General features: G+C 35.7%; 1 protein-coding gene across 2 annotated transcripts in view; it reads left to right on the top strand.

Moving 5' to 3' along the window:
• The window catches only part of GPC6 (glypican 6), a 1138931-nt gene that overhangs the window by 289728 nt on the left and 837130 nt on the right, over positions 1-12073 (top strand). For both annotated transcript variants that reach the window (XR_013174668.1, XM_077158532.1), the window contains exon 2: positions 1260-1418. Coding sequence is in view for 1 of the 2 variants with exons in the window: in XM_077158532.1 (XP_077014647.1) it covers positions 1260-1418 (159 nt within the window). In the remaining variant the exon portion in view is untranslated. The remainder of the gene's footprint in view (positions 1-1259; positions 1419-12073) is intronic.

Below are 12073 nucleotides of genomic sequence, written 5' to 3' on the forward strand. Positions count from 1 at the left end.
AGCTGTTTGGTTACTTCTAGCAAATCCTAATCCCTCCTAGATGCTAACTCATCCTGAATTTGATTTTTCTTATTCTCAAATATGAGGCATTTTCCTCTTTTTTTTTTCTTTTAAGGTATTTTTTTTTTTGTGATGTCCCTTTCCTTCTAGGAATTATTAAAGATCTAATATGCACATGCCACCATTTTTCATTCCAGGGTAAAATAAGAGCTAAATCATAAAGCTATGTCATGAGACACCCCATATTTCATACAGGGTCATAGGATAAACTTTTATATGTACTCTTAAACATTATAAATGAATTTTAATCACAGCATGAAGTACTTTGTCATTTGGTTTTCAATCCCTGACAGTAACTTTAATCACAGGGACAATTCATTGATTTTATTTAGCAAGACGCTGAGTAGATTTTCCTTCTACCCTCCACAGGCTTTGTTAAACATTTTTGACAGTTACTGAGCTGCATCAATTGTAAATTCATATTTTATTCAAGAACAGACCATTTTAATTTCATGAAGTAAAGAACTGGCTTCTACTTGCAAATAACAGTGAAGAAAGTAATATTTTCAGTGGGAGTAGCCCAGAATATCTCATGATAAATCTGCTGAATTAAATACAAGACTTCCATTGCCTTTTATTTTACATTCCCATATAGCATAAGCATTAATTGAACCCATCAATGTCTTCCTTCTTTCAGAAGAACATTCTCTGTCTGATAAGAAATGTTGACTGCAAGAAACTATGGCATCTAAGGACCTGCCATTAAAAATACACTCATTTTGAGAGAAAAACTGATGAATTCCAACAGACAGGCAGGCAGGCAGAAAGAGAATACAAGAAACTAACCATCTTTTTCACTCTTATCTAACACATGATGATGGGGCTAAATGTCCTTTGCCTTCTTTGAGGTTTTGAAAGGCCAGCTCACTTACAACTGGATTGCAGCTCTTGTTGCCTGGTGTTACTTGTTACATGTCAAATAAAAGCAGGAGAACAGTTGTGATCTTTCGAGATCTTTACTATACCTTCACTTATATAATGGAACAGGAACTAAATATCAGCCTTAACTTCAGTTGGCACAGGTTTTGGGCCATTCAACATTCTGATGTGCTGAGGCGCAGATATAGTTCACAGGCATGAGTTGAGGGGTAGATGGAGCCAGTACGCCAGGATTTTAGGGAAATATTAGAGAGGTAGATTCCCGAGAGTCTACCAGAAGTCCCTGTCATTCCATACTGACCTTTCATTTCTCATTACAGGGGAACACTTAAGAATCTGTCCTCAGGAATATACCTGCTGCACGACAGAAATGGAGGACAAGTTAAGTCAACAGAGCAAACTCGAGTTTGAAAACCTGGTTGAAGAGACGAGTCATTTTGTGCGCACCACTTTTGTGTCCAGGCACAAGAAATTTGATGGTAGGTGTGACAATATCCACTTTACTTTGTTATATGGGCACTTTTCTATAAGAATCTTGGTATTATAAGGGAAAGAAAAATTCAAGGGAGCATTTCATCCCCGCTGCAAGCTTTGTAACTGTGTATTTTAGAAAAAGCATAAGCTTTCTTGACAAGTGTGTTATTTTTATAGCTATATCATGGAAAAACTTGACTTAACAAAGAGTTGTTTTGCATTTGTGTTTTGCCTGTGAGATTTGATTTGAAGGATGTAACTCAATTTTTCATATTACTGTGATTCTAATTCAGGTTTCATCACACTTCAGTTCTCTTATGGAGATTTTCTAAAATAACTAAAATAAATGCAATTTCCGATTATTTGGAATATATCATCACTTTTTAGAGGACACGCTTACGTGCCAATAACATGTACTCCTTTATTTCTAGAGTTCATCTCTCCAATCATGCAGTCACATTTTGCAATGCAGTTAATGTGCATTCTGCATAAGGTTTAGAGTCTCTTTTCTATAATCTGTGTTAAGTAAACATTTTGCATTCTGCAGCACAAATAGTGGACGTATTTACTGCTGGAATTTCAGCATTGAGTTTTCTTATGAGGGCCTCTGAAAAATTCCAAAGCAAATCTCTTTAATGGAATTAAAAATAACAACGAAGTTAATATTTCTGGATGCTTTGTGGTTTAAGAAACCAATGTGTCTTACTGTGAAGACACATTTTAAACCAGACTTGCAAGTTGTTTGCACGGTTAGCTTTAGGAGTCTTTGCAGTGCCCCGTTTGTAATATTAAGTTGCCCTAGGGCAGCAGAACCGCTGTTCATTTTTTTCTTCCTTTTGAGTCAATGCACAGCCGCGCTGGTTCAGAAGACACTCGGCCAAAGTTTTTCTTTTGCTTTTTTCTTTTCTCTGTAGTAGGTTAAATGTTCTGCTTCATTGCTGCTTTAAACTGTTACATCAACACTGATTTCTTTCAAATCAGACCTCCAAGTTACAAAGAACAGGTCCACCTGGTATTTTCAGAACTCAAGATGATGTGACATTTTCCATGTAAGTGAATGGGAGTTAATCATTTCTGCAAGTGTGTTTAAACATTTTCGTACTCTTTCTGTGCCTCTCATTATTTGCATCACTTTATATGTAGGTGTATATGAAAATAAGTCCTTATTTGTCACTGTTTTAATTGTTGTTCTTTAAATGCAACTTGAGGGAACTTGGGGGTTTGTCCTTGATTGATAGATTAGAAATCTAATGACATTCAGGAGCCCCTAAAGTTTCCCTGTATTTAAAGGGCTTCAATGTATCCAAATTGAGGCAAATTGATACTGTCTTTTGTTACAGAAAACAGGTGAGAATGATCTGTTCACTTTTATCTGTGTCTTTAGAAGACAACTCCAGCGTGTTTATAAATCTCTATTCCAAAATGATGTTGAAATAATTCCAGAGCCATATTCGTGGTAGAGAATATACATTCTTTTTAGTAAAATATTAGAAATAAGATATAATAGATTTTATGGGAGTTGGCTTTTTTAAACAAGTAAAGTTGTTCGACAAGAGTGAGCCAGATGCTTCTCGTATTATCATATCAATGACTCTTATATCTTTGGATTTAAAACTCTTCATCCCAGCTCTCATTTATCTTATTAAAGAAGCCACTTACTTTCTCTCTCTCTTTTCTCTCTCTGTCTCTACCTCTTTTCCCCTCTCACTGTGTCTCTCTTTCTGCATCTCTCTGTCTCTCTGTCTCTCTTTCTCTTCCCCTACCATCTCTTTTAACAGGTATGGTTTAAATCATCTCAGTGTATTTAGGAGTTTATATGCCAATCAGTTTGACAGGACATTGATTTTCCCTTAGGAGATTAGACTTGGGATACGGTATGATGATTTTTTTAGAAACAGTTCAACCTTCATTGAAATTGCATTAGGGTGGAATGGGAGAGAAATTAAGTTTTTTCAAGGATCCTTATGTCCAGGCTTTAAAAAAAAAACTCTAAATGCATTCCTACTGAGCTCAGCTCCTCAAGGGCTCAGACTTAATAAATTAATTAATTAATAATTATTATAATAATTAAAGTCACATTTTAATTCCTGCCCTTGCAGCAGCTTCATCAGGATCAGACATGCACTAGCATGCGTTATCTTCTTATACGGTGATATTAAATCTTCTAACGTTCAGGAACATTAGTGTATTTATGGGGGTAGTTTTCCATTTTTTACCTTTGCCTTTTTGAACGTTAGTGTATTTATGGGGGTAGTTTTCCATTTTTTACCTTTGCCTTTTTTTTGAGCCCTTTCTCATGGCATTTATTGAAGGGTGTCAAGTGGGAGTATAGAAGAGCCATCTAGGATCAGTTATGGAATGCTACTCTCTGACTTTTATTTTCCCAGAAAAAGCCAATATTGCTATAAAGAATCGTGAATTTATTCTCAGTAATTTCCTATTTGAGGAATCATTTTGCATTATGCCTGTAGGAGTCTCTTGATGCAAACTGTCCATTTTGAGGTCTGCCTCTACTTTTTTTTTTTTTTTTTAACATGGGCAGGCACCGGGAATTGAACCCAGGTCCTCTGGCATCGCAGGCAAGCATTCCTGCCTGCTGAGCCACCGCCCTCCACCTCTACTTTGTCAGAGGTTTTGGTTTGTCATCTGGACTTCGCAGGTCTTTGTTGGCTGTATGTTCTTTATTATATGAATGGCCACTTCTTACATAAAATCAGAAGGTAACAACTTTTCTTACTATTTTTATTAAGTACAGAGGCAATTTAAATTACACCTTATACATGTGATCCTGTCTAAATTATAGTCAGAGGAATAGTAATTCAATCACTGTTAACTAGTTTCAGGCTGTTGGTTTCCTCATTGTATTGACATGCTTTTGTTCCATTTAACTTTCCATTTTTTGGCAGAGGTTATTTCTTTGAAAGGTTGGAATTCCATTGCATTTAATATCCAGCATCCTATTTATTGCTGTATTCTGCCCCCGTTCTTTTATTATGTTTGTTAATATTTAGGAGATAACATAGTATAAATTGCAAGTAATCATTGTATGATACAAAGATACATCTGAATTAATATAAATTCTTCCCTAATTTTTATCAATTTCGAAGCTTTGCTCCATATTCCCATCAGCCTAAACAAATAAATAAATACATAAATAAAAATCATAGCTGAGGCACATTGAATTGAAAAAATATAAATATCAATTGTAGGAATTTAGTCTTTGGCAGATAATTTTCTTATACCTGTAGAGCTTTTTTTTTACTTTTATTTTTATCTTTAAACAGAGTTGAAATGCTATGATGAATATATATAAAACAGGTTTATATTCTTGACAGTGGTACTTCTCCAAGTGTTTTACAAAGGGTTTGTTTGTTTTCTTTTCTTTTTTTCTTTCTCTGGACAAATATAGACCTCTGACTCTCATGACACAACCCCACAGCCTCCTCAGTAAGTAGGCTGAGCCTGGCCGCCACAAAAGCCCCCCCTCAATCCTGTACTGGGAGTGCTCTCAGTTTTCTCTGAAGCCAGGCACAGCTTTTCTGTCAATGCCCAGGGGTTACGAGTGTGGATGGAGGTCCAGCCAAGTGTAACTAGCAGAATGATCACAAGTATGCTGCCTCTAACTCGTACCTTCCTCACGTCTGCCAAACACGTCCAGACAGCCAGAAATATGCAAAAAAGATCAGCACCATCATGTGAAAATGCATAGAACATTAGAGAATGGCAGGCCCTCATCTCTGTGCACCTTACTAATTCTCCTGTTCTTTTTTGTGTTTCGTGAATGTCAGGTCTGCCAAATGGGCTTTTGTTTCTAGTTTCGCACTGGTACCGTGCTTCTAAGTGGGGCGTTTTTTAGGATCTTAGTAAATGGGGAACAACCAACAATTCTGACAGTCTTATTAGCAGTAACAGATGACACTTGAACTTGTTTCTTATCCTGTGCAAATGTTACTACCACTATTTATCAGTAACAACTGTTCAAAGTCAGCAAGGATCCCAGAACAGGCTGAATGCTCCTGAATGCTCCTCACCACCCCTGCTCATGATCTCCTGGAGCTTTCGGTCCCCAACTGTGTTGAGATTTCATTGTCAGCATCATATATTCCTCTCTCTCCCCCTGTCTATCTCGTCCCGTTCACTGTGGGGAGGAGGTGGAAATGTCTGCCAAATAAAGGAAGAAGGAGAATTTTTAATCCTAAAAAAATATATAAAAAAATAAAATATCCCCCACCTAAATATATTGCAACTCCCAAGGAACCTGGAGCCCAGAGAGTTTAAATGGCTTGCCAAGTTCCCACCAAAATAATAAAACCAAGACTGTAAATTTAATACTCTTGACTTACATCAGTTCTATAAATAGTAACATTATAAGAAGTTGATACTTGGTTGGCCAAAAAAAAAATTGGTATTTTAATAAGGAAACTAGTAATATTGTTGGGTAAAGAATCTAGCCATGTTTTTGGAGAAGGCAGAAATAATATTCAATTAGAAGTTGTCCTTAAATGAAAGAGGAGTGGATGCTCTGTGCAAAATTATCTTGAATCATGAAGGCTATCAAACCAAGACACATAGTTTTTATCTTAGTGTAGGTATTAGCACCTTCCTTTCCAGGAATGTCTATGGAACATGACTTATTCAAAGAAAGGAATATTTAGTTGAAAGGATATTTTATTTTGGATTTTTTTTCCTTTAGAATTATTTGAGCTAAAATTTTTAACTTTTGGAGCTCAATATGAAGTTTAGTGTGTCTTTCTTAGTTTACTTTCTTTCCTGATTTTATTTATGTATTTTAATGATATGCATTTGTCCGGAGATTCTGGCAGCAAGTGCATTTTTAATAGCAAAAAATTTTTTTTAAATGAGCCAGTAATTTCCATCCTTATGAAGAACTTATTCTCTAGTAACACCCTCAAATACCTACTGAACTGAATGTGGAAATAAATTATTTAAAGAGGCATAATATTTTATGCTGCAAGTCTACTATGTTTTCTTTTCAAATATAATTTCTCATTTACATACCATACAGATGACAATGATGTAATGGTTTCTTTAAAATATGGCCTTAATTTTCTCAGAAATTATACTTAATAGGAAAGAAAAAAAAAACAAAACTTTAGTCATTTTCCATATGGTGATAGAATCTTCTCTATTTCCTGTCATATGGGTGATATATGTGTATGTAAAATTGTGATTTCAATTTGAAAATATTTTTTCAGACCCTACTATATTGAAGGCACTTAACCAATCATGCAATAGATGAAACTATTACTAATGGTGAATAAAATATAACAGCTTTCCGAAGAGTTTACCTTACCTTATTTACATTGAAATGTAAGTATACAATGAAGAAGGCAGAATTAACTATGCCATAAAGTAGAAGTCCATTGGAAGCAGAGAGAAAGTAGAGAAGTATTCTATTTAGAGGTATCAGAGAAAACTTTCTGGAAGAGCTGGCAGACCAGTACCCTTGAAGAATAACCTCAGATTGCAATAGTTAAAGAAACAGCAGGAGACACAGGAAGTACCAGAAATTTTATATTTATGTTTGCAAAGTCATTGGGATATATTGTAAACATATTTACTATTAATTTTTTCCTAAATATATCAATTATTGATAATTAGCACACATCTCTTATGTTGCTGCTCTATAGAAAACTTTTAGTCCTTGAATCAGTCTATTATTACTTTATAACAGTGAACCACAAAATTTATGGGCATAAACAAGAAGCATTTATTTTCCCTTAATGCACCTGTGGGTTTCCTTTAATTCATCTGGGCTGTGGACAGCTAAGCTTGGCTCTGGGCTATGGATTCAGTCTCATCCGCTTCTAGATGTCTATTTATAGATATCGATATTCTGGGAGTATCGCTTTTGGGAATATGAACTCGATCTTGGACATACTCTTCTCATTGTGGAGTTTGGAAGTTCAAGGAGAGATCAATGGAGACTCTAGATGACCTTTAAATTCTAAACTAGAAGTGGCACACTTGCTTCCCAGGTTCCATTGACCAAAGTAAATCTGCTGGTCAATCCCTACATACTTGGGCCGTGGAGTACACTACTCCCATGGAAGTGGGTAGGGGTTGGAGGAAAAATAAGTATTTCTATGTCCTATTCTACCACAGTCCTCAACTGACTTCCCCTTGCTACTCCCCAGACAGTGTTTTATTTACCACAGTAGCTTGATTTTTTTGGTGAGTGCCTTAGAAATTAAAACATCCATCCATACATACATACATATTTTTTACATAAAGTACAGTTAGGCGGTTCCACCTTTTATACCTCCACCTCCCACATCCCACCCATAAATAACCACCTAACCACCCACAACGCATACACACACACACACACACACACACACACACACACACACACACACACACACGATTCCATGATGTTATTGCGTGAATAAATAGATGTGATGTTTCCATTTCTTAGGCTACTAATCCCCTTGATCATTGGAGAGAATAACAAGTTCATAGACTTTATAATGATAACAATGTAGGCAGTTATCAGCTGTCTCAATTAAGTTTTCTATCCCACCACCTCGATGAATGATTTCCGTTGGAAGGACACTCTTCTGGCTCTTCTGGAAATCAGAATATGCTGAACAACCTGTTAGAAATTAGAGAAACAACCCCGTTGGCATTGGAAAGTAATCCACCTATTCTCCCAAAGGACAGACCTTCCAAAAATAAGAATCAGGTCACCAGGGAGTTAACAATGACAGAACTAGTGAACAGGTTTATAAATCAGAAATGCCTTGCATTTGTACATTGTTGGAAAGGATGATCCATGCAGGCGGTCCTTGAAACACTGTTCATGAAGAATTCAGAACTCCATACATGTGGAAATAGTCTTTCTTTTCTTTTTCTTTTTTTTTAACCCCTCTTTGGACTTTGATGGATCCTTCCAAAATGAGGAAATAAGGAGGTGTGAAGCTTATCAGCTGTTTTATGTCCTACGTGACAGACTACGAATCTTTTTCTAATTCTTAGACCCCTACCACATACCTCAAAGTGACTTAAAATACATTATGCTCTCAGTGCAGTTGTAATATTATCATCTTATTATCACCAATTCTCTTACATGGTGGCTTCACTGAGCAGCTGTTTCACAGACAAGCCAATTTCTTTTAAGTATTGCTCTATCAAAAGCTGAAACCAGCTCTACCAGAAGGGTTTTTGGTCATGAATGTTAATGAGCAGACAAGTATCTATTCCCTGACAGTGGCTCACTAATCCTTTGAGCAAGTATGGGTAAATTACAAAAGAAATTTTTTTAAGTTAAATTGATCTGCCACCGAGTAGAGAAAACTGATTTCTTATTTTAATGAAAATCAAGAAAAATATTTAATGGCGGTATAAATTAGAGCTCAGTGGAAGCATTTTTGTCTTCAGACCTGAGAACAGAGTAACTCCATGTAGTCTGCTTCGATTGCATGTTCTACCCAGTGCTGAACTCATTATCTCCAGTTGGGTCTGATGTGCAGCAGGAAGCAGAGAATAAGGCACACTGTCTATCTGGGATTTTGCCTCAACAGCTTCTTAATCAAACTTAGTGATAAGGAGTTAGAATAAAAGCCACTTTCTTCCTCCATTCAGGCAAGCAAGATTTCCTCTTTCCAAACAAATAAGATGGTAAAGGTGTAAGGAAAACGTTTGCATGCTTTTAGAGTTCCAATATTCAGAAGGAAATAATTCAGGTGAATCTTTATTCAGATTGGCATAGCTATGACCTGACAGAGTCACTGAGTTGGAATCTGAGAGGAAACAATGGGAAACATTTTGGTAATTGTTGAAGCTGTTTCATGAGTGTATGGGAGTTTATTACTCTCAATTTTTATGCTTTTTAGCTTTCAGTAATGAACAGTCTGAAGAAAGAAAGTGAGCTTACTTGGACAATACCCAGGATTAAAACTTTCCACACTGTGAGTTCATTCTAAATTCAGAACAATGTCAACTTGGTATTGTTACTCCCACTTCTGTGTATTCAATAGTAGTTAATTACGCAGAGCATACCATTGCAAGTTGCGAAAATGAACACAACTTACAGAGATTTTTAACTCAGATCAAGGTTGCTTAACTTCTACTTTTATCTCATATTTTATTTTGTCTGGCTAGAAATGACACTTCAGTTTATCCTCTTGGACAGAGCTTTCAAAATGATGCCTAATCTTTAGTTCTCCTTGTTAAGTATGATTCCAAATGTTAAACTCTTGTTTAGAAGAGATATGGATCCTAAGATAAGCAGAATATTCAAACACCAACTTCAGCAAGCTTCAGGAGAAAATATGAAATGTTTATTTTAAAATTCATTGTAAATAACATTTTGTATCACTCAGTAGTCTTTCAGTGATTGTTGGTTGAATGGCCAATGCTGAAATAAGCTCTTGGGGTTTGACATTTTAGACAATGCAGAGGAATGGAAAGCTTGCTTAAGAAACTGATTTCATGTAATTCCATGTATTCCATTAGAAAGGAAGAGAATTCTGGCCTCAATTGTAGAGGAAGAGTTAGGGACCAACTGAGAACAAGTTTGCACAGATTGCAATGCTTCGAGAAATTTAAAAAAACACTCATTATAATTTCAGAATTTATTGTTTGTTATTCTTTCAAAAAGATGTTATATTCATTAAATAGACAAATATTGTTCTTGGGATGACTATATATGGTAGTACATGGTCTTCACACTGTTTCTTTCCTACCTAGTGGTTTAATTGAAGCAAACAAGTTGAAAACAAAAAGCAAATTTGAAGCAAGGTAGCAGGGTATTGAGTTTCCAAGGCCTTTGAATAGGTTGTGCTTCTGAACATATGTGTGTGTGTGTGTGTGTGTATAGATATATATTTGTGAAAATTTCTTTGCATAGTTTCTCCTTTTAAAAGATTTGTTATGGTCATTACAAGGTTTAGCTCTCTCAGGCCCCTTGTCTCCTCTTCAGTGCTTATGTAGTTGATTGATACCTTATCACTTTGCACTTATTTGATGCTCTTTTAATAGTAATCTTTAAAAATATATAATTTATTGCATTTTCCCTATTGCAGTTTAAGCTTGTTAATTACAAGGATTAGGTCTTCTAAGGATTAGGTCTTCTATTTCTATTTCCCAATACTTGACTGAAGAAGAGCATATTAAATATTGCTGCAGTGATGTCTTGCTATAACACTGACCTTTGTAGAACGAAGAGCACAAACTAATCAGATGAATTTCTTGAGTTCCTATAATAAATATGACAAAAGAAAATAGGAAGCCTTGAATTCTAGTTCCATTCTTAGGCTCCATAAGTCTGGGCTTTATATTTGATTTCAGCAGCATTTGTTCCAGTAGATTTAATGGAACTAATTTTTAAATTCTCAGGACAATGATGGTTTTTATTTACTTACAATGAGGTCAAGTAGAAACCCTTACTTTAAAAAGCAGGCTTAATGCTTCTTCCCACTAATACATTCATACACGTACAAACACACACACGCGTGCGCAAACACACACACATACTGGAATAAGGAAGAGGTTAAGGTGATGCTCAAACTTGAATGTGCATATGAATTTTCTGGCAGACCAGTTCACAGGCATATTCCTGGGTTCGAACACTGGATATTTTGATTCCTTGGGCTGAACAGGCCATAAGCATCTGGCCTATAATGTTCATAAGCATCTCAGGTTTCTGATACAGGTGGGCTTTGAGCCTCCACCCTCTGAACATCACTGGTTTTTAGTGGAGTTGAGAGAGATTTTATTGGGACACAGAGAGATGATAGAGGTTTTAAAATCTTTGCTCTGACACATTAATGTCAGTATAAGGTCTACTGATAAAAGGTCTCCACTCTGTAAGGTAAGAGGCAAGCACCTATTGCCCACCAATGCAAATAAGTCTACTCTTCCCTTCCAGTTTTGACAGGGAATTACACTGTTTGATCCATTACAAATCAAAATTTTACTTTTCTATTTAAACATTAAAAACAAATTTCTGAATGAAAACATTTTTCCCCTTTCATGTCCCCATTCATACGACCTAACAGATATATGTTTTTCACAATCTACAGACTATATTGTAATTTCTGTGATTTTTTTTGGTAGGATGATGTTTTTTAAAGGCCAAATAACTTAATTTTTTTAATAACATTTTCTGATTCTAAGAATTTGTGATCCTATGCTTATCATAGAAAGCTTTAGAGTTGTTAAAGGATTTAAATTTACTTTAAATTTATGCCTAGCTGCGGGGGGGGGGGGATAAAACAAAAAAAAACAATACATCTGTGAGGAGACCAGGATGAAAGGGAACAATCACTAATAGGTTTTCTCATTAAAGTTCATTCACATAACTTCTGAAATATAAGTAAGTTGGAATTCTTAATTCCTGTCTTTATATTCATAATTATAAAATGCAAACTAGAACCCATTCCTTACAGGCGAGAAGGGAGTTCCTATTTTCCAGGGTTGATATGCCCTCTATACTGTATAACATTTTCTCAGTAGAGCTTAGGGCCACTTTTACCATAAGTGAGTTGATAGCAACAATGTTCTGAAGATTTGCATGATGGAATAAATCATGACATCCTAAAGAATAGGTCAAGGTAGGACTTAAAATCAGTCCTCCCATGAAGCAGTGATTTCAGGGACGAAAAGATTTAAGGAAAATCTAAACATGTACTATGAA

Source organism: Tamandua tetradactyla, chromosome 4, assembly GCF_023851605.1.
Source record: "Tamandua tetradactyla isolate mTamTet1 chromosome 4, mTamTet1.pri, whole genome shotgun sequence".
In the NCBI taxonomy this organism is placed as follows: Eukaryota; Metazoa; Chordata; class Mammalia; order Pilosa; family Myrmecophagidae; genus Tamandua; species Tamandua tetradactyla.